At 46.5% G+C, this 22922-nt stretch overlaps 1 protein-coding gene and 1 long non-coding RNA gene across 2 annotated transcripts in view; both read right to left on the reverse strand.

Annotated features, from left to right (window-relative positions):
• Positions 1-22922, reverse strand: part of LOC310705487 — a 118998-nt gene that overhangs the window by 26163 nt on the left and 69913 nt on the right. The gene's annotated exons all lie outside the window — the stretch shown is intronic.
• Positions 3051-15664, reverse strand: LOC310705205 (uncharacterized protein). Its single transcript, XM_083499766.1, has 6 exons — positions 15581-15664; positions 13916-14408; positions 13638-13719; positions 13271-13353; positions 12217-12343; positions 3051-9917 (listed from the first exon to the last, which is right to left on the reverse strand). Exons 2-6 carry the CDS (start codon positions 14315-14317, stop codon positions 9160-9162), a joined length of 1452 nt encoding a protein of 483 aa, XP_083355892.1. The 5' UTR covers positions 14318-14408; positions 15581-15664; the 3' UTR covers positions 3051-9159.

Below are 22922 nucleotides of genomic sequence, written 5' to 3' on the forward strand. Positions count from 1 at the left end.
GACATGGGGACAGGTGAGTCCGTCCCTGAACACCTGGCAAGGCTATTCCAAGAGTTTTCTCCTGGATTCCAAGTCCTACTACAGGGGAGGAGGGACATCCCAGGCCTTGGGGGCAAATCCTGGCCTCCTCCTACCAGAATGTGGCTCCCCACTCTAACGAAACGCTATTACCAACCTTACGCTATTAGCTATTTCGAAAACGCTATTTCGAAAGGAGAACACTCACCTGATCAATATAATATATAATAATAATAATAATAATAATAATAATAATAATAATAATACAGTGGTGCCTCGCAAGACGAAAAGAATCCATTCCGCGATTCTCGTCGTCTAGCGGTTTTTTCGTCTTGCGAAGCAAACCCATTGACAGCCTAGTGGATTAGCGCTACAGCGGTCTAGCGGCTTTCCGTGATCAGCTGTTAAGCGGGTTTTTCAGCGGAACAGCTGATAGGCGGCTTAGGAAAAGGGGGGGAGCGGAAAAAACCCGCGGGGACGCGCAAGATTTTTTCGTCTTGCGAAGCAACCCCATAGGGAAATTCGTTTTGTGAAGCGCCTCCAAAACGGAAAACCCTTTCATCTAGCGGGTTTTCCATCTTGCGAGGCGTTCGTCTTGCGGGGCACCACTGTAATAATAATAATAATATTTATACCCCGCCCATCTGGCTGGGTTCCCTAGCCACTCTGGGTGGCTTCCAACAAAATATTAAAATACAGTAGTACATCAAATATTAAAAGCTTCCCTAAACATAACAACAACCATCCATTTTCAGTCCTTTGAATTAGCAATTGAGCATTTCTGGAAAGGGAAATAGCATACTTTTGTATATTAGTATAAAAAGAAGAAGAAGAAGAAGAAGAAGAAGAAGAAGAAGAAGAAGAAGAAGAAGAAGAGTTTGGATTTGATATCCCGCCTTTCACTCCTCTTCAGGAGTCTCAAAACGGCTAACATTCTCCTTTTCCTTCCTCCCCCACAACAAACACTCTGTGAGGTGAGTGGGGCTGAGAGACTTCACAGAAGTGTGACTGGCCCAAGGTCACCCAGCAGCTGCATGTGGAGGAGCGGAGACACGAACCCGGTTTCCCAGATTACGTGACTACCGCTCTTAACCACTACACCACACTGGCTCTCATGTGTCAGGGGCTCAGGGACAGAGGCACAGGGGAGAGAGGAAATGGAGGAAATGGAGAGCGAAGGGGAAGAATCTGAGGGCAGCGTAGGGGAGTATGACAGTGACCTGAGAGATTCCATGAGCTTCTCCAGCGAATCAGAAGATTCCCAGAAGGAGGCACCGATGGTCAGGGCAAAGGGGGTCCCAGGGGGGACACACCAGAAACAAGGGGCCAGCGGGGACTCCCAAAGCAGCAGCGGGAGATCAGGACCAGCTTCCCCACCAGAGTGTAGTGGGGGGGAAGAGTCCCATGTGTCAGGGCCAGCGTCTCCTCCAGCAGGGGGAGAGGATGAGTCAGGACTGACCACGCCTCTATCGGAGAGTGGGGGAACGGAGGGGAGGTCAGGTCCAGCTAGCCTCCCCGAGGGGGGAAGCAGTGACGGGAGCAGTGTAACGGTCAGGAGGAAGGTTGCCGGCTGGGCGTGCGCGCCAAGTTCGAATGTACAGGCGCGTGGGACAGCAGAAAACCCGGATTGGGAACCAGGTCCTAAAGCCTGCCGGAGGCAGGGGGAAGACTCGGGACTCAGCGTCAGAAGAGTCTAGGAAGGGCGAGACCCCAGCTGACAGGCGGAACCAGAGGAGGAAAGAGCAAAGGAAGAGGTGGAGCAAGGCTAGAGTCTTAAATTGGTGTCTGGGGGGAAGAGACTCAGACGGAGCTTCGGCGGTCTAGAGTTTAAGACGTAGAGCTGCACGCTACGACTGTGAAAGCGAATCTGAACTTCAATAAAGACTTTTGTATATAACAACGAACTGGCGTTGGTCCTTTGTGAGCTGGGACCTCGGGCAGCTCTGACAGCATGTTTAAGAAAGTATTAATCATTTATGATGAGAATAGGATTTATTTCTTTTGAACCTCGCTTGGTTCCTCCTTGGCAGCAAGTGATTGTTTCAGCAGGGCTAGAACTCAGGACCCGCTGCCTTGAGGGACATCTAAGAGCAGTTTGGCAGGGGAAAGGTCTCCCTTGGGAGGTGGTGGACTCTCCTTCCTTAGAGGTCATGGCAGCCAAACTGGGAGCAGTGGGGGATTCTGGGAAAACCCAGTGCAGAAGATCCATGGTGAGGAGGACACTCTATGCTCAGAGGTGCAGAGCCAGCAGTTGAGGCACTTCTGCTGCCAGGAGGCCAAAGGACCCCGAGAAGTTGGCAGCCGACTCTACCACTTTTGCCACCAGTGGCTGAAGCCAGAAAGGCACACAAAAGCTGAGATGCTGGACCTGGTGATCTTGGAGCAGTTCCTGGCTGTCCTTCCCCCGGAGATGGAGAGCTGGGTGAGGGAATGCGGAGCGGAGACCAGTTCCCAGGCGGTGGCCCTGGCCGAAGGTTTCCTCCTGAGTCAGGCAGAGGAGAAAGCAGGTGAGAGAGACTTTCCTCTGGATACTCCCAAGGTGGTCCCAAACAGGACAGAGAACATCCCATAATGGACTCAGGGACTCAGACCTGCCCTCCTTGCCTCCCACTCTGCACTCTTGGAGGTGGAGAAGCCCTCCCTTCGTGAGGAACTGACTTTTGTCTTTCAGCTGCTGGAGGAAGATCAGCTGAACCTGACGGAGGTGATGCAGAACTGCCAGGCAGCTCAGCTCAGGGGGCTCTGAACCCAGAAGTGCTCCAAGCAGGAGACGGCCAAAGTCATGCTGCTGAGTGATGGGTGGTGTGGGAGACCCCCATGGGGAAGTGGGGGAGGGAGGGGCTTTGAGGAAGGGGTTCTCCGTCTGCCAGAGAGAAGGACCATACTGGCCTAGGTTCAAGTATCCTATTTGAAAGGGGAATCATCTTAGGGACTTCCTGTGAAAATCTGGGTCAGGAATGCTGTTCCTGGAATGTACAAACACACAAGACGTAACCGGCTGTGGATTCACATAAACAATACTCTTCTATACATTCCTATCACAATATCAAAGGTTTATCTTGCACATAAACAACATATAAAGTGGCATAATATAGACGGATGTCCCCAATAAATCAGTTCATTCATAAAGACCAAATGTCTGCTAGTCTCTGTTCCACATACGTTCATAAAGTCCAAATTGGAGCCTATTACAGTTCCACAGTCTTGACAAGGATTTCCGGAATAATGCCTTGTTTCGCTCTCATGGGCTCCATCCATTGTACATATTCTAAGTAATATAAATGAATACAATGTTGTAATTCAACATATTTTAACAAATTAACACACCTGTGAATGGATAAAGTTTGTTTTACATTTGTTGTTTTAAAGGGGTCACTTAAAGAAGAAAACCTTACAGCTGCAGATTTCTGTCACCTGTAACTGTAGCTAAAATCAATGCTGCGCCTGTCTATATACATTGTAAGACTTGTTGTTCTCTGAAGAAACCACTGTGTTAAAAGTTCTATTATCTTGATACTTCATATATGGTATGTACTTTTAAAGCACAATTGTTTATGTAATTTTAATTTGTTAAATGATCTAGTGGTCGATCCACAACTCTGGTCACTGCTCCCTTTGAAAAGCTCAAGAACTCTGGGCAAAGACAATGGGTAGATCACTGGCAGGATTTTTATTACTGGGAGTAGATCTCAGTCTCTTGGAAGTTCTGGCATTGTGGCCATTTCAAGGTACTAGCACAACTTTAATTGCCACTCATCTTTTGTTGATATTAACTCATTTTCCAGTATTTTGCTATTAACATCCTAGCTGCTGTTGTTGTGTAAAGAAACACTCTTTTATTTTCATTTTCACTCTTTTATTTTCTAACCATTTCGAGAGTTCTCTAATCATTTTTCCTCTCACATTTTCATTTGCCTCTTCGGGAACTCCTTTAAATTTTAAATTAAGCTTTTTCTGCCGCAATTCTACCATGGCTAGACTATCTGACAGTTGGTCTTGTCTATTGTTCCATTCTCTTATTTCCTCCTTTATTTTTTCTGTCTCTTTCTTTTGTTCCCTCAGTTCCTTTTGAGTTTTCCTATTTGTTTCTTACATTGATTTTGACCTCATTGTCAAATCTTGAATTTTACTTGAGAGCTCTCCTACAGCCCCTTCTATTTTCTTATCTATCCTCTCCTGTACCTCTCCTAACTTATTTTCCATGTGTTCTTCCCTTTGTTTAGATTCCTCTTTTATCTTTAACCACAAGATATCTAAATCTTTGATTTCCTCCTGCCTGGATACTTTCCTTTCCCCAGGGGTCCCTGCTACCTTTTTCCCATTTCCCCCCGACATTTTAAGTTATTTTCTCAAAATTCTCGATTTTGTTCCCTACTCTCTCCCTTAAAGGGCGCGCAGTCTTTTCCTCCTACTCCTTTTAGGTCCTGTACCTTCCAATGCAGTCCCCCAGTATTTCAACCTGAGAAAGGGTCTTTGTCCCCAAGAATTGGGTCCAGCCTTATCAATTCTAACTAGTAAACATCATATATCTATAAACTGTATCTAAATTTCTTCTATGGGTCCACAAAGTGGTTGCTGTCACTGGAATTTCCAAATATACATAAATGAAAGGAGAAAGAAGGAAAGAGAAACAGAGGATGGGGGGGGGGTAATGTTCTTAACTAGAGGACATGGTTATCAAATGCTCCTGTGGAAGAAGAATAAGTGTTAAGTAGTTCTGTACGATCCAAAACAGTTCTAAGCAGTTCTGGTGTTTTCTGCTACTTGCTAGCTCAATTCCACTAAATGCTTCCACAATGATTATGCCCCCAAGAGGTAAAGTCGTAATTTAGTTTATAAGAAAAATCAAATTATTTAAAAGTCATCCCAATTAAAGTTCCTTAGTTAAGTTCAAAGGCCTTGTATGGCTCCAAAGTCCATGCCCCTTTGCCAACTTCAAAAAAAACAACAAACAACAACAACAACAACAAAACCAACCACAACAGCAACAAAAAACACTTAGAAGAGGGAAATTATTAAGTTGTGGTAAGAAAGGTGAATTCAAAGTGTTAAAGCTTAAAGCAAAAGGCTAATGTAGTATTCACTCTTCTCCACTGGGGACAGAATCTAGAATCTTCTCTCTCCTTCCAGACTCAATCTACGTCAGGATATCCCTTGCAGAACCAGTCTCTATCATTTCAGCAATTATGAAGAGATCCTCCGAGGAACAAGCTATAGCAAAATATATAGCAAACTATAGCAAAATAGCATGAACAAAGAGCGAGTATGATTTAAATATTCCCCATGTCCTTTAATCTACTCGGTTGCTCTATTCAGTTAGAGAGGGTTAAATGAGGTTTCCAAATACAAAGCAGCTGATACGTGAGGAGACGAAAGAATGGTCACTTCTTCGCTTAATATGCCGAGGTGGAAGTAGAGGAGTAATGCTGGTTTTAGTTTGAATGTTTCTTGGATATCTCTTTCCTTACTCCCTTGCCACTCCTCCACGTATCTTGTACCAGCCCCTTCTAAAAATACACTCTTGCAATCAACCGAAAAGAAAGGGGGTGAGGTTTTCATACAATCGTCCTTTTCAGTCCCCTTAAAGCCTTATCAAGTCTTTTTACAGCTCTTTTTACAGCCTTCTGGCTGCTAATCACCATAAATGACTGAGTGCAGTTACTCTTTAACTTTTAACTTTCTAGCCCCAGGGTATTCAAAGTCTCTACTCAGTTCTTTGTAGGTTACTTTGTACTTTGCATTTTAATCTGCCACAGCGAGAAAAGAAAAGCTGTGGGCTTTAATTGTTTTGTACTCACTCAAATAGGTGCTAAGTTACTTCCTTTCTCTTTCTTGCAACTTTGTTTCCTGCGCCATTTTCCCATCAACCGGGATGAAGTCCCTATTTTCAATCTTAAAGCATCCAAGAACCGCTTGGTCCAAACTTCCAGGTATTAAAGGATAAATCTTCCTCTTCACCAAGGGTTCTATTCTTATCTTTCTGGAGATCCGTCACGCTTCTTAGGGGAAGCTGCAGGCATTGCAACACAGGGTCGGTGTTCTCCCGCTTGCGTTCGCAGTTTCGCCGTCCTCAAGCTCTTCCAAGAAAGAAACCCGAGAAAACCACGAAACCGCACCTCCGCTGCCGGGTTGCCTATCCCTCAAGGGTTCCCCCCTTGAGATTTCTGGGGGTGCGCTGTGCCTGGCGGCTCCCCCAAGCCCCTGTGCTGCAGGAAAACCCCTGACGAGGTTTTCCGTGCTTCCTCACTTTCCGCGGGTCAAACCGGAAGCCCAGACATTAAACTTTACTATGAATCAGCAGCATTCTGCTGGTTGAAAGATTGGCTGCTTCTTGAGAACACAGACATTTTGGACTTAGAAGGTTTCAACAATGTTTTTGGGTGGCATGCATATTTGTGGTACGACAAGGTTAAAGCACATAAAACATTTAAAAACCATATTGTCAGGAAAGCATTGTTTAATGTCTGGATAAGATATAAAGACCTATTGGAAATTAAAACCCCAAGGTGGTTGTCACCAATGGAAGCAAAGGCTCAGAAAAAGCTCAATATGGAGGCCAATTGGCCGAAATATTGGGAAATTTTGGAACAAGATGGAGATAAATTGAAATTGCAGAGTTTTGAGAAATTAAAAGATAAAGTGCGAGACTGGCTACATTATTATCAAATAAGAGAGGCCTACAATTTGGATAAAAAAATTGGCTTCCAGGTGGAAAAACCAAAATTGGAAACAGAACTGTTAGATCCCAAAACTAAGATACTTTCAAGAATGTATAACTTGCTGTTAAAATGGAATACGCAGGATGAAACGGTTAAATCTGCTGTGATTAAATGGGCACAAGACGTTGGACATAACATTATGTTTGCTGACTGGGAACAGTTGTGGACCACCGGTATGAAATTTACGGCATGTAATGCCTTAAGAGAGAATATTATGAAAATGATATATAGGTGGTACATGACACCAGTCAAGCTTGCAAAAATATATCATTTGCCCGATAACAAATGTTGGAAATGTAAAGAAAATGAAGGTACATTCTTTCACCTTTGGTGGACGTGCCCAAAGATTAAGGCTTTCTGGGAGATGATATACCGTATTTTTCGCACCATAGGGCGCACCGGACCATAGGGCGCACCCAGTTTTTAGGGGGGGGGAAATCAAGAAAAAAATCTTTCCCCCCCCCCAGCCCCAAAGAGCAGCGTACCCCTGCCGGAGGGGTTGAGCGCAGCTATGGAGCAAGCCAAGTTTTGCCTTCCCCTTTAGCCCCGCGCAGCCTCCCCTTGCGGAGGGGTTGCGCGCAGCTATGGAAGAAGGCAAGGCAGCGAGCGGGATGGATCCCGCTCGCTGATTTGCCTTCCCCTTTAGCCCCGCGCAGCCTCTCCTTGCCGGGAGACGCTGCGCAGGGCTTTCCTGGGAGGTGGGGGAATTCCCCCACCTCCCGCAAAACCGGCAGAAGCCGCGCGCACTTTAAAAGGGCTACACGGCTTCTTCTGGCTTTCCTGGGAGGTGGGGGGATTCCCTCACCTCTCGCAAAAGCCCGCAGAAGCCGTGAGCTCTTTAAAGGGGCTGCGCGGCTTCTCCTGGCTTTTCTGGGAGGTGGGGGAATTCCCCCACCTCCCGCAAAACCAGCAGAAGCCGCGCGCACTTTAAAAGGGCTGCACGGCTTCTCCTGGCTTTTCTGGGAGGTGGGGGAATTCCCCCACCTCCCGCAAAACCGGCAGAAGCCCCGTGCACTTTAAAAGGGCTGCACGGCTTCTCCTGGCTTTCCTGGGAGGTGGGAGAAGGGACTGATGCGGCCAGTCAGTTCCTTTTCCCTCCTGTGGAAAAGCCCGCAAGAGCGCACGGAGCTTGTGTGCGGCTCTTGGGGGCTTTTCCCGCCTGCCTCCCCCCTGCATTCGCTCCATAGGACGCACACACATTTCCCCTTGCTTTTTAGGAGGGAAAAAGTGCGTCCTATGGTGCGAAAAATACGGTATAATGAAATGAAAAAGGTATTTAAATATACCTTCCTGAAGAAACCAGAGGCCTTTCTCCTGGGCATAGTCGGCCAATTGGTGCCAAAGAAGGACAGAACTTTATGTACGCAACAACAGCAGCAAGAATACTTATTGCAAAGTACTGGAAGACACAAGATCTACCCACCCTGGAAGAATGGCAGATGAAGGTGATGACTACATGGAATTGGCGGAAATGACTGGCAGAATCCGAGACCTGGGAGAAGAGTTGGTGGAAGAAGATTGGAAGAAATTTAAAGACTATCTGCAGAAACACTGTAAAATTAATGAATGTTAAAATGATGTTGGATTGAAAATAAGTGGTATTAGCAACAAAGTTAATAAGAATATGCAAAAATGAATTGATAATGGATGAAAACATAGTTATAAAATGTTAAGATATAGAGTTAAGGTAAATGAAAGAGGGTAAGGATTTGCTGACCTGATTATGTAAATGGGAATACAAAAAGGGGAGGTGTGAGGAGGTCAAAGAAACAAGCAAAGGAGTTTAAAGTTATGAAAAACGGATTTGTTTTTAACTTTTTCTTATTTTTTCTTTGTATTTTGTATGTTGTATTTTTTATTTTTATTTTTTTCTTTTCATGTATTTTTTGTTTTTTTATGTATTTTCCTTTTCCATGTGTTTTTGTATTCATGCTTTAAAACTTTAATAAATTTTTCTTTAAAAAAGAAAAGAGAATGTTTCTCCCAAACTGCAAGTATGCCACAAGTAATGTAGTACAAAATGCAACGTGTTATTTTTTATGTGATATCCTATGTCCAGCTATGTGCACTGCTACACTTGCAAATAGCCTTAAGAGGCCTGGCATGCAAGTCTCTTAAGGTTTACACGAAGGCATATAAATGTACCAAGCAAACACATATATTTTATGGGGGGCAAAGACCCCTAGGAATTTAAGAGTGGCTGTATTCCCTACACCCACAAGTCTCAGAATGCTTAGAACATAAAAACACAACATAAAAACCCAAAACATCACATGTTAAAATAGCATTAGATGTCAATAAGAAAAAGGCCTGGTTAAAAAGGCGTGGATTAGCCTAGCTCCTAAAGCTGTATAATGGTTTTTCCGACCTTTGTATGGATTCTTTGGTGGGAAGTGAGTTTAGAGCTAACAGTGAAGCTCTTTCAACATTCCACACACCGATAAGGTTTCTCCCCTGTATGAATTATTTGATGGGAAGTGAGAGAGGAGCTCCGACTGAAGCTCTTTCCACATTCCACACACTGATAGGGTTTCTCCCCTGTATGAATTCTTTGATGGGAAGTGAGATGGGAGCTCTGACTGAAGCTCTTTCCACATTCCATACACTGATAGGGTTTCTCCCCTGTATGAATCCTTTGATGGGAAGTGAGATGGGGACTATGACTGAAGCTTTTTCCACATTCCACACATTGATACGGTTTCTCCCCTGTATGAATTCTCTGATGCGTAGTGAGATTGGAGCTGTTCCTGAAGCTCTTTCCACATTCCACACACTGATAGGGTTTCTCCCCTGTATGAATCCTTTGATGGGAAGTGAGAGAGTAGCTATCAGTGAAGCTCTTTCCACATTCCACACACTGATACGGTTTCTCCCCTGTATGAATTCTCTGATGCTGAGTGAGATTGGAGCTCTGCCTGAAGCTCTTTCCACATTCCACACAGTGATAGGGTTTCTCCCCTGTATGAATTCTTCGATGGGAAGTGAGAGAGGAGCTATGAGTGAAGCTCTTACCACATCCCATGCACTGATAGAGTTTCTTTTCAATGAGATTTTGTTGATGGGAAGTGGAATTGGAGCTCTGACTGCAGCTTTCTCCATACTCCAAATTTTTTTGTGGCTTCTCCTCTCTGGGGATTTTTTCGTGGTCACCTTTGTTCTCGATTTCCAATTCATCACAATCTGCATTGGGGACAAAAAGGGATTTGAGCCTCAGGAACAAATGGAGAAGAACTGAAGGGAGTTGCGTGTGTGTTCATTACCTGTGTTGTTTGTTTAATATGAGATTCGGATGAGTTGTTGAATGTTGCTTTGTTTATATAAAGCAGTGGTCAAAATTGTGAAACTTTTGGAAAAAAGTGTATTTCAGAGTTTTTATGGCTTATAACACCACTTCATTTGGAATAATGTCATAAAATTATATATCAATGGAAAGATAATTCGATCAAGAATGCAATCAAGAATGCAATCCAAGAAGGTTTGTTCAATTACCCGTATTCTATCAAACGTTATAACCAAATAACCAGAAAAAGGAAGCACAACTTGCTTTGGTTGACTTTTGTCAGTGTGTTATGTGATTGCTATCAAGTTGGTTGGTTTTTTGTGTTCTTTCATTTAGTGAGGGTGTAAGACATAATAAAATTATAGAAATGGCACAAGGAGTTGAGTGGTCCCCAGAAAGTGATGTAAGATTGTACTATTAAGTGAGCAAGGCTACAGTTATGAAGAAATTAGAAGAGAGATTGGGGAAAACTTAACCAAAGTTGGCCTTTCTATATTTTTGAAGAGGTATAAGGAGACTCAGTCACTACAAAAGTGACGATGGACGAGTGGAGAGACTGTGCCTACATGACAGAAGAAAATCATCTGGGTGTATACAAGATGACATGGCGCAATGTAATGGGAAGTTGAGTGCAAGGACTGGTCTAAATTAGAATTCTAAGGAAAAGCCATTGTTATCTCTCAAGCAAAGGTTGAAAAGATGAAACCCATGTTAACTGGACAGTGGAACAATGGGGCGGTGTTATTTGGAGCGATGAGATCCAAATCTCCTTGCTTGGTAGTGATGGAATGAAATACCCGAGGAGAAGAATCAGATAACATTTACATCCTATTTGCATTACACCGACCGTGAAACACCCAGACAGTGTGATGATCTGGGGTTGTATCGCAGCAAAAGGTGTGGGCAGAATTTGCGTCATTAATGGGAATATAAAAGCGGAAAAATGCATAAACGAAATATGTGAGCCCAAACTGAAGTTTTCCGCAGGTGATCTTTTCCCAGATACCGAAGCATTTTTATATTTTCAACAGGATTCAGCTCCATGTCGTGTTGCTGCTGTGTGCAAAAGGAGCATTATCATTCAAGATAATCCTATTCCACTGCCGGAATGTCCTGGGAATAGCCCACACTTTAACCCAATCAGAAATCTATGGAGCCGACTAAAGAAACTTGTTAATAAGAGGCAACCCAGTAATAAATCTCAATTAACAGAGGCAATAATTCAGTCTTGGTTTCCCATTCTTACAGCTGCAGAACTAAAAACTTCATGGGAAGGCGTTGTAAGGCCGTAATTAAAGCTAAAGGTTACCAATGGTTACCAAAGGTTTCACGTTATTTCTTTATGACTGCTGTTCTAATAAATACTCCTTCATAAAATTCATCGCATTACATTCTTCATTTAATTATCTTTCCATTGCTATATAATTTTATGGTATTAGTCCACACAAAAGTGGTGTTATGAGCCATCAAACCTCAGAAATATACTTTTCACAAAAGGTTTCCACAATTTCGGCCACTAGGAGAAGTTGTTCATTTTAAGTTAATGTTCTTTTATATGGAATCAGATTATTATTATTTATGTTTCATGTTTATATGTGTGTTGGAAGCTGTCCAGAGTGGCTGGGGCAACCCAGCCAGATGGGCAGGGTATAAATATAAATTATTATTATTACTACAGTGGTACCTTGATTTAAGAATAGTCCTGTTCCGGAAAGTTTGTAAACCGAGGTACCACTGTATCATCATCATCATCATCATCATCATCATCACCACCACCACCACCACCACTGCTACTTCTACCTGAAATTCAATAAGTCTAGCTCTTCTTCTCTGGGATGAATTTTGTTTGGCCCAGTCATGGCATCCCCTCCATCTCCAATGTCAGTCGTCTCTTTGGTCAACCCAAGACTGACAGGAGCAAAAACAAAAACCTGAAGCTACTTAGCTTTCCTAACAATTCTGAAGCTGACATTTAAGGTGGCCTGGGAAGTTGAGACCAGCCCAATCGTGGTAGAAAAAGCAATAATTTGAGGAAGATTGCTAAAAAAAACCACTGTAAGTTACTCTTTATTGTGGGGGTGTTAGGTTCCCAGGTGTTATAGGGGTCATTATTGAGATCTGTGAAAATATATGAGGTTGGTCCATAGAGGTATTTTTTGAATTTCCTGGCAGATATGACGATCCCACAGGGAGCCTTACCGAGAGAGGCCACAATCCCACAATTCTCCTCCATGACGTCCTTATGCAGAGCTCTCTGGTCAGGATCCAGCAATGCCCACTCCTCATCCGTGAAACGAACAGCAACATCTTCAAAGCACGCTGGACCCTAAAAGAAAAAGGGAAATCTCCTCCTCTGAGACAGAAATATGATCTGCTCCACAATGCTCTGTTGTTTCTTTCCTGTAAATTGCTGTTTCAATAGGATTGCTTTGCTGCACATTTTATTTATGGATGCTTATTTTATTCTGCATTTTAATTATGGGTATTCATCTTTGTGCAAATAGGTGGTACTCCACCTTGTGTTTTCCAAGTCATTCTGCCTAGGCTAGCATTCCCGTTTCCCCAATGGAAGGATCCACATTCTCTTCTCCTCGTGAGCTCTTCTGGGGAGTTCCCTCCCAATGCCCTAGAGCCAAATTCAAGGGATTCATGGAGGCATGGAGAGGGGGAGGAATGGGAGGCAGGCCCCATTTTGCATCCGATGGGGCTGGTTAGGTGAATCCAGGCCACTATTTGTTCTCATTTGTCCACTGCTTAGAAAACAATTTTAGCATTCAGTGATCAATCTAGAAATAAAATAAGCCTATTTTGAATGGCCATCTGTCTTGGATGATCTAGCAGAGATTCCTGCATTGCAGGCTCTGAGAGACAAGCAGGGAGGGTGGCTTCTGGCAAAAGGAGAGGGAGCCACCAGTGGCTCCTCCTCCTCCTGACTCAAAACAGCCTCTCGACCTCCCTCCTCCCACTTGCCTCCTTCCTCTTCTGCCTCTGATTCTGCACTGCATTCTGCCACAGAGTCTCCCAGCTCACTAAGCTCTGTTTCCCCTTCAGCTTCTGACACCTCCTCTTCCCAGGCTTCTCCCTCTTGCCCCTCTGACCACTCATCCTTCCTCCACCTCCACTCCTTCGGCTCTGAGCCGTCTTCCTTTCCTGGTTCCCAGGCTGCTTCCTCCCACCGTTCCTCTGTGCCCAACCAGTCCATGACACTGCTCCATCCCTCGGTCTCTGTCGCCACAAGGCAGCTTCCCCTGACCTGATCTGGTTCCACAGCCGCTGCTTCCCTTCTGCCCCCACGAAAAGACGGATCAGGAGGTCTTGCCGGCATCCTTCTGCCACCTGCAAGAGACAAAAGGTAAACAGGACGCCAGGAGTGCCTGCTTCTCTCACAGGTGAAACAGGGCATCTCTTACTATAGATGGGCTTTGGAGAAATCCTTACCTACTGAGAGTATTTGGACGTTTGTGCCCATTTCATATGTTAGTTGTGCAGAAATACATCTCACCTCCTCTGGACCCTTATTCCCAACCATCTATCCCCAAAACAAGATGAAAACAACTCACAGATGAGTTGGAAAACCAACAGAATGAGACCAAATGGGGAAAAACCACCTTCCTCCTTACCCAGTGACCTCTCTCTGGTGTCCGACGGAGGCCTCTCTGCCTCACAGGAATCCAGGTCCATTTCTGCAAAGAGATCCTTTCCCTGAGAAAGAAACAAGGATTCAAACCAGAGAATGGGGAGAAATATTAGAAAGAGAATGACAAAGACTTGAAGGGTGTGAGATCTCATTCCATGGATGCTTTCCCAGAAATAGGATGGGCCATCAGCAGACCATTATGGGATGTTCTCTGTCCTGTTTGGAGCCCCTTGGGAGTACCCAGAGGAAAGTCTCTCTCACCTGCTTTCTCTCCTCTGCCTGACTCAGGAGGAAACCTTCGGCCAGGGCCACCGCCTGGGAACTGGTCTCTGCTCCACACTCCCTCACCCAGCTCTCCATCTCTGGTGGAAGGACAGCCAGGAACTGCTCCAAGATCACCAGGTCCAGCATCTCAGCTTTCGTGTGCCTTTCTGGCTTCAGCCACTGACGATAAAGGTGGTAGAGTCGGCTGCAAACCTCTCGGGGTCCTTTGGCCTCCTGGCAGCAGAACTGCCTCAACTGCTGGCTCTGCACCTCTGAGCGGAGGGTGTCCACCTTACCATGGATCTTCTGCACAGAGTTTTCCCAGAATCCCCCACTGCTCCCAGTTTGGTTGGCATGGCCTCTTCCTGCTTCAGGGCCAGCCGAGTCTTGCTCATCCATCTGTGCTCTCAGGAAGCCTCTGAGAGATCGGAAGGAACCCTTTGGTCTTCTGTCAAGTTCTGCCTGTCTAAATGAGAAGCTCTAGCAAATCCTACAAAGCAAATACATTGTTCTGTTACAGAATTTGCCGGACAGGGGGGGAAATGGTTCCCTGAGCAAGCATGACTGCACCACATCCCAGACCATGAGCTATCTTTTTGAAAGAGAAGAAACAAGTCTCTAGCCTTCTAGCAATGCAAAATGTGGAGGCAACTGAAGGGATTTCTGAGAGATTAATCAACCTGGTTTCTCCATCCTTCCAGTCAATTGATGACATCGGAACCTACTGACAAAGGAGTCATTTCTATCTTGTGAAAAATGGATGCTTGGTTCTAGTGGGGGTCCTCAGGAGTTGCCCCCCACACCTACACCCACTGCGCTGCTTCTGTCTCCTTTTCTTGCACTTGGACTCTCTGCCACTCTCAGAATAGACTTCTGGGGCGGGGTCCCTTTTTCTTTGCTCTGAGGGCCAGGTATGTATCTGGCCAGCCCCCTGAGGGCCAAGTGGGCAGGGCCAAAGACATCTCCCTTGAAATTTAGGCGGGTAATTAATTATTATTGTTACTATTATTATTATTATTATTATTATTATTATTATTCTGTTAGATAGCTTAACACACACACAGCCATTCATGCCAAGGTCCCAGGAGGCTCAGTGAGTAGCAGCGCCCATTTCCGGCTGCTTTGCCAGCAACAATCCCTTTGGGACAGAGAGGATGTGGTCCTGGGATGCCATGCTCTGGGTGCGAGGGGATTGCTGCAGTGGCCTCCGTGGGGAGCTGCCCTGGGAGACGACTGGGAAACTGGTCTGCAATGCAGCAGCCAGACTATGGGCTGGGATCCCTCTCTTTGTTCCTGCCCTTTCTCCCCCACTTTTCCTCCCTTCCTCCACGTGTTCTTTTTTGGGAGGGGGGAGGGGCTAGTCCACCTCCTCCTCCAGCTTTGGAAAATCACTTGCACATGTTTCCTCTGTTGTGCAATGAGGCTGAGCGATGTCACACAGAGTTAAAGTCCCAGGGACTCCTTTCTTTAAAGAAGGGAGATTTTTTTCCGAAAGGGGGGGAGGGCTAAATGAGTTTGGGATCCTCTGATCTCCAGGAAGGAGAGCGTGGCAGACCTGGCCCCTCCCGGATCAGGCCCCCCAGGCATCCTCCCCTGCTGCAGCCCTGCCCCCCCCCCCCGTCTCCCCACTGCACCCTCTGGGGGGAGAGAGAGGAGACTCACCAGATCCCAGGAGGGGACAGCGAGGCAGCCCTTGCAGGAGAGACCCCAAAGCAAGGAAAGGACTGGGGAGGGAGGGGCCTTGGCTCTGGAGGACCTGCCCCCCTTGCTTCCTGGCCTCTCTAGGAAGGCAGCTCACTTCCCTTTAACCCTTGCCAAGCCGAGTCCCTCCAGCTCAGCCCTCTCTTGCTTGGCAGAACCTCAGATTTCTATTATTTTTTATGGATTTATTGGGCAGCTGCCTCCCTAGCTACGCCAATGCCCAGATATCCTTTTGGGGGTGAGGCTCTTGGCTGGACTCTGAGCATCTCCCTCCCTTGGCCAGAAACCAGAGGAAGAGCTTGCAGGGAAAAGGGCTTTGCAGGAGGCAAGGAAGCTCCTCCTAGAATTCAGGAGTGGAGAGATAGGAGGGGATCCCAGGGTCATCTAGTCCAACCCCCAGCAATGCAGGAATCTCAGCTAAAGCATCCATGGCAGATGGCCGTCCAATCTCTGCTTAGAAACCTCCAAGGAAGGAGAGTCCACCACCTCCCAAGGGAGACCTTTCCCCTGCCCAACTGCTCTTAGATGTCCCTCAAGGCAGCGGGTCCTGAGTTCTAGCCCTGCTGAAACAATCGCACTGGCTGCCAAGGAGGAACCCAGCGAGGTTCAAAATAAATAAATCCTAGTCTCATCATAAATGAGTAATACTTTCTCATGCATGCTATTTAGGCTAATAAAAAAGTATGCCATTTCCCTTTCCAGAAATGCTTGATTGCTAATTACGGTAAATGGACTGAAAATGGATTGTTATTATTTTTATGTCTAGGGAAGCTTTTAATATTTGATGGACTATTGTATTTTAATATTTTGTTGGAAGCCGCCCAGAGTGGCAGGAGAAACCCAGCCAGATGGGCGGGGTATAAATATATTATTATTATTATTTATTAAATGAAAGAGGCAGGTGGAATCTCCGCGGTTGCTAATAGCATAACATTGAAAGGTTAGTGAACTATGGGGAGCCCTAGAGCATCTGCTTGGCATGCAGAATGTCCCAGTCAGTGTAGACCAGGGGTCCTCAAACTATGTCCCGTGGGCCCAATCCAGCCTGCCAGGGTCGTGAATCTGGCCTGCACGGCCATTTCAGAACCCGCCAAGTGTCTGAGGCTGAAAGCATCTCGCCGCCCGCTCAGTCAGTCCTTGCGTCTCGCTGAGGTAAACGCCACTGGCGTGATGGCGGCTCTGCTAATGAAAGCCCAGGGGTTTTGCCCGGGGACGGGGAAGTGTTGTCTTTTGGCTTGAAGAGAGGAGTTGAGGTTCCTTATGTACACTTTAAAGGTGGGAGAAGGAAGTATAGTTCTATTTCTGTGAGTGGCACAGCGGTCTTTCCACGCATGTGGTTTACATGCTCTGAAAGTTGGGATCTGTTTTGATATTTAAATTTTAAAAGGGTGGAGTGGAACCGGTCCACCGTCCACCGTCCCTCAGACCAAGGAGCGTCTCCACCCCCAACTGCTCTTAGATGTCCCTCAAGGCAGCGGGTCCTGAGTTCTAGCCCTGCTGAAACAATCGCACTGGCTACCAAGGAGGAACCAAGTAAATTTCAAAATAAATCCTATTCTCATCATAAATGAGTAATGCTTTCTCATGCATGCTTTTTATGCTAATATACAAAAGTATGCCATTTCCCTTTCCAGAAATGCTTAATTGCCAATTCAATGAACTGAAAATGGATGGTTTCTGTTATGTTTGGGGAAGCTTTTAATATTTGATGGACTATTGTATTTTAATATTTTGTTGGAAGCCACCCAGAGTGGCTGGGGAACCCAGCCAGATGGGCGGGGTATAAATATTATTGTTGTTGTTGTTGTTGTTGAAATTGATCAGTTGAGTTTTCTCCTTTTGAAAGAGGCAGGTGGAATCTCCACGGTTGCTAATAGCATAACATTGAATGGCTAGTGAAATATGGGGAGCCCTAGAGCATCTGCTTGGCATGCAGAATGTCCCAGAGTCAACCCCTGACATCTCCTACAAGGGCTGGACAAAATCCCTGCCTGAAACTCTGGGGAGAAGCTGCCAGTCAATGTAGACCAGGGATCCTGAAACTATGTCCCGTGGGCCAAATCCAGCCTGCCAGGGTCCTGAATCTGGCCTGCACAGCCTTTTCAGAACCCGCCAAGTGTCCGAGGCTGAAAGCATCTCGCCGTCCGCTCAGTCAGTCCTTGCGTCCCGCTGAGGTAAATGCCACAACATAGGCGCCGACTCCATGGGGCCTGAGGGGGCCCGAGCCCCCTCAAAAATTCGTTTGGGGGGGGGCTCAGCCCCCCCAATAATCTTGGGCAGCGGTGGGCGCGTCCGCGGCTTTTATAGGGCGCCCGGCGCGCACCAGCTCGATAACGGGCACCGGCGCGGCGGGGGGCGCCGGGCCGGGGGAGGGGGCGGCCGGCCTGTCTCCTTGGCAACCCCATTGAGCAGCGCCGGCTCCCCCAGGAGGGCCATCCCCCCGCGCCACCGATCGCCAACACCGCCGATGCTGTGGCTGCCCGAGCCCGAGCCCGACCCGGAGCCCGAGCCCGAGCCCGAGCCCGACCCGGAGCCCGAGCCCGACCTGGAGCCCGAGCCTGAGCCCAAGCCCAAGCCCGTCAGTCAGTCAGTCAGTCAGGAAGGAAGGAGAAATGGGGAGGGAGACGAGGGAGGAAAATTGCGCGCAGGGTGAAGAAAGGAGAAGGGCGAACGAGACGAGCTTCCAACCCAAAAAAGGGCTGGAAGACTGGGAGGATGAAGGATCGGGAAAGAAAGCGACGCCTTCCCCGCCCGCGACGTCGCCCACTTGTCATTGGCAGCGCAGCGGGCGCCCAGAGGGGCTGGGCACCGGCGCAGGGCCGCTCCGCAGCCACGGAGGACAGCTGCGCGGCTAGCAAGGTGTGCCGCGTAGAGCGCGGCCCTTGTGTGGCCCGGTGGCCAGGCAAGCTCGGGCGGGGACCCCCATGCGAATCTAAGACGGGAGAAGAGGGCAGAGCAAAGGGGGTCCCTTCCCCAACCTCCGGCTCTGAGACTTCCCTGCGCCCCAGAAAAGTGAAAGGATTTTCTCTTTTTTTATATATAAATATTTTATTAAGTTTTCAAATACAAAGTTAGAAACATACACTGAAGAAAAAAGTAAAAGAACAAGAAAAAGAAAAAAAGAAAAAGAAGAAAAGAAAACCAACCATTCAACACATTTTTTATATAACTAACTGGACTTCCTCGCATCTCCCTTACCCTGCATTCTTTATAATAAAGATATCAGCAAATTATTACCTTGTTTCGTACCTTAGTTTGTACTTTTCAAATACTATACCTCTAAATTTAACATACTTTTCATCAGTTACTTATATCCTAAATTAAACATAGTATTACCTTAGATTTTGACCTTTTCTTACTTAAAATATAATTTCCTGTTTCCCAAATCTAATTGCTGAAGCTATAATTTCCGAATCGTGTAAATTTTTAACATTCATACAACTTATATTGTTTTTGTAAATAGTCCTTAAATTTTTTCCAGTCCTCTTCCGTTGTTTCTTCTCCCAAATCTCGGATTCTGCCAGTCATTTCAGCCAGTTCCATGTAGTCCATCAATTGCGTCTGCCACTCTTCCAGTGTGGGCAAATCTTGTGTCTTCCAGTATTTTGCGATGAGTATTCTTGCTGCTGTTGTTGCATACATAAAGAAAGTTCTGTCCTTCTTTAACACTTTCTGGCCAACAATGCCCAAGAGGAAGGCCTCTGGTTTCTTGGGAAAGGTATACTTAAATACCTTTTTTAACTCATTATAGATCATTTCCCAGAAGGCCTTCACTTTTGGACAAGTCCACCAGAGGTGAAAGAATGTCCCTTCAGCCTCCTTACCCTTCCAACATTTGTTATCAGACAGATGATATATCTTAGCAAGCTTGACTGGGGTTATGTACCACCTATAAATCATTTTCATAATATTTTACTTCAAGGCATTACATGCCGTGAATTTCATTCCGGTGGTCCATAATCTTTCCCAGTCCTCAAACATGATGTTATACCCAATATCCTGAGCCCATTTTATCATGGCTGATTTGACTGTCTCATCCTGAGTGATTTTCTCTTCAACCTGCCCTCCATCCTCTTGCGGAAAACTCTTTGCCTGCCCTGCCCGTATCTCGTTTTTGTTTTTTAATTCCACACACGCACCCTTCGGACTTCGTGGCAATCGGGCGCGCGGGTGCATTTCCTAAGAGAGTGAGGACCCCCGCCTCCTCCCCACCTGCTCCCTCGCCAGCCAGCCAGCCAGCCGCGCGCCCTAGCCGGAGAGCCCCGGCCGTCCCCGTCGCGCAATCGGCTGGATCTCCCTTCAGCAGGCCGTGCTCACAACTCGGCCCAGGGACCCCCCAGCAGCGGATCTCCGGCCCAGCTGAAGAATCCGGCAACAAGCCCCCTCCTCCCCAATCGCTCCGCCGAAATACGCTCCAAAACCCCCCAGATGGGCCGCCGGCCGCCAAGTCTCGTGGCGCCCTGAGCGAGGGTCTCTCCCCAACACCGCCACCTCGAACTGCGTTCTCCCGGCTACCCGAGCGAACCAGCGGCAGGACCCCGGTATGGGCCCCCCCAATATTTTTTATAAGTCGGCGCCCCTGTGCCACAAGTGTGGTGGCGGTTCTACCAATGAAAGGCCAGGGGTTTTACCTGGGGACGCGGAAGTGTTGTCTTTTGGCTTGAAGAGCGAAGTTGAGGTTCCTTACGTATACTTTAAAGGTGGGAGAAGGAAGTGTAGTCCTATTTCTGTGAGTGGCGCAGCAGTCTTTCCACTCTTGTGATTTACATGCTCTGAAAGTTGGGATCTGTTTTGATATTTAAATTTTAAAAGGGTGGAGAGGAACTGGAGATTGACCATCTCCTTAGCCTGGGGAGCCACATTCTGGTTGAAGGAGGCCAGGATTAGCCCCCAAGGCCTGGGATGTCCCTCCTCCCCTGTAGTAGGACTTGGAATCCAGGAGGAAACTCTTGGAATAGCCTTGCCAGGTGCTCAGGGAGGGATTCACCTGTCCCCATGTTCTTCTCTTTGCAGATGTGCTGCAAACTGTGTTAAAATGTGACATCAAGCCATAGCTGTCAACTTACAGATTTGAAAATAAGGGACCAGCAGCCTTGAAAATAAGGGACCAGCAGCCAGAATAAGGAATTTTAGTCAACCAGCTGAAATACGAAGTTAAAAGGGACCAGATAATTTTGGAGAGCAGCGCCAGTTTTTAGCCCTTCGTTTCCAGAGGTTGCTGGTCAAGACACCAGCCGATGAAACACTGCAATTAAATTACTACAAGCAGCAACCACCTTTCGCGTAGAACAAAGTCCAAACTACGCATCCTCTGCAGTTGTTAACAGACCTAACTGAAAAGAACTGCTTTCTCTGGCGACACCAGAGAATTCTAGAAGACATTCACCCTTTCCATAGCATTATGGATGCACGATTCCCACAGACAAGTTTCTTGGCAAGACAAGGGCCTTCGCTGGCCATAGAGTGTCCTCCTCAGCATCCCCAACGAAGGAGCTGGGTTGCAAGAGCTGCAGCTAATGGGGGGGCTGTCCTCCCCCCTCCCATCTCACCTGGCTGCTAGGTAGGAAAGCAAGACCCAGAGAGAGTTGTGGGAAACCCCGAAACCAGCTTGCTCTGTGCCGGATCCAAAGCTGCGACTAATAGAGAAGCAAGATCTGTTTGGGTCTTGATGCTGTGATCCCCTCCGTCCTACACTCCGGTTGTGCATGTGAGTAAATAAAACTAGATATCATAAAGACGCCACAGTCTCCACTGACCTTCGTTCCAAGGAAACCGAAGATGGGAAAGCGCCTGGGACCCCTGGAATCTCACCGCTCAGCGACTGGGGTAGTTTGCAAATACAAACACAATAATTTGTGCCTGTGTTCCTAATAGATAACTAAGTGTGAAGAGCATGTCATGTGCTTTAGCAACAGCCCTCCTGGAAATAAGGAAATGCAACCCCCATTGCTGGTCGACTCAAAAAAGCAATAAGGGAATCTGCTCTGGTGTCCCATGAGGTCTGTGGGGCCCTTAAGTAAGAGGAGCCATTGCTTTTCTTTCTTTTCTTTTTTTAAAAAATAACTTAATTAAAGAAATTTTAACATAATCAAACATTCAAATTACATTTTACAATTTGGATTAACACCCCGCCCCCACGCAACTTCCCCCAACTTCCCTTCCTGGTTTATAACACCTCTGTTTCTTTTGCTTATAATTTTGTATTCCTTTTATATTAAAATGAAGGTTATAACATTTGTCTCTTCTTCTCATTTTTACCTCATAATTGTATTTTCTGTTTGTATTTTTCCATTACTCAAATCCTGCCAGTGAGTTCATTTCTATGAATTGTTTCTGTATATACATCCTAAAAGGTTCCCAATCTTTTAAAAAGTCATTATTGTCCTTATCCTTAAGTTAGCTTTGCCATTTCAGCCTATTCCATCAACTTTTCTTGCCAGTGTCAGAGTGTTCAGGAGGGGTTAGTTACGCTGAAGTACTGTCCCTCAGCTAGGAACCTCGCCGATGGTTTCACAAAACCACTAACCTTCCAGAGGCATGGAGAGTTCTGCGAAGGTCTGGGTTTGGGATAACAGTGGGTATGTGTTTCCCCTCAGACACGAAGCAGGAGGGGGTGTAGAGTGTGGTGGTGAAAGAGTTAACCTCCTTGTGCTTCGTGCCTGAGGGAGGGACTCCTATGGGAAGGCAGTCAGGATGTCACAGTCCTTTGTTCTGTGAGTCTGCTTTCACAACGTTTTGGTTGCTAAGTGATGAGAAGGGAGTGCAAGGAGACGCTGTGCCAGCTTGATCTCCTGCCAGGACTACAAAGGACTACTCACTCTTCTGCCAAACCGGGCTCCGAAGACATCAGGAGATCCAGCTGGCACAGCGTCTCCTTGCACTCCCTTCTCACCACTTAGCAACCAAAACGTTGGTTACCATAACCTCTTGAACTTCTGCCTGTCCAGTGTGTTTCCCCTGCGTACAAAACACTGCTTTGCTCTCAGTGCAATCTTCTGGGAAAACCTCACCTAAGGCAGGAACAGCAGAGATTTGCTGTCGTGAAGTAGAATAGGGAGTGAAAAATAGTCCAGGCACGGCTTCTTCAAATGTAATAGCTTCATTTACAAGCAGTAAATTACACCATCGGAAGATTCAGACATCTTCTCCGTCTCAAAGCATAACTCTGACACACTCCAACTGAAATCGAAAGCAGACTCACAGAACAAAGGACTGTGACGTGACATCCTGACTGGCTTCCCTTAGGAGTCCCTCCCTCAGGCACGAAGCACAAGGAGGTTTCCTCTTTAACCACCACACTCTA

This window comes from Podarcis liolepis (assembly GCF_965112155.1).
Source record: "Podarcis liolepis genome assembly, chromosome: 4".
NCBI lineage: Eukaryota > Metazoa > Chordata > Lepidosauria > Squamata > Lacertidae > Podarcis > Podarcis liolepis.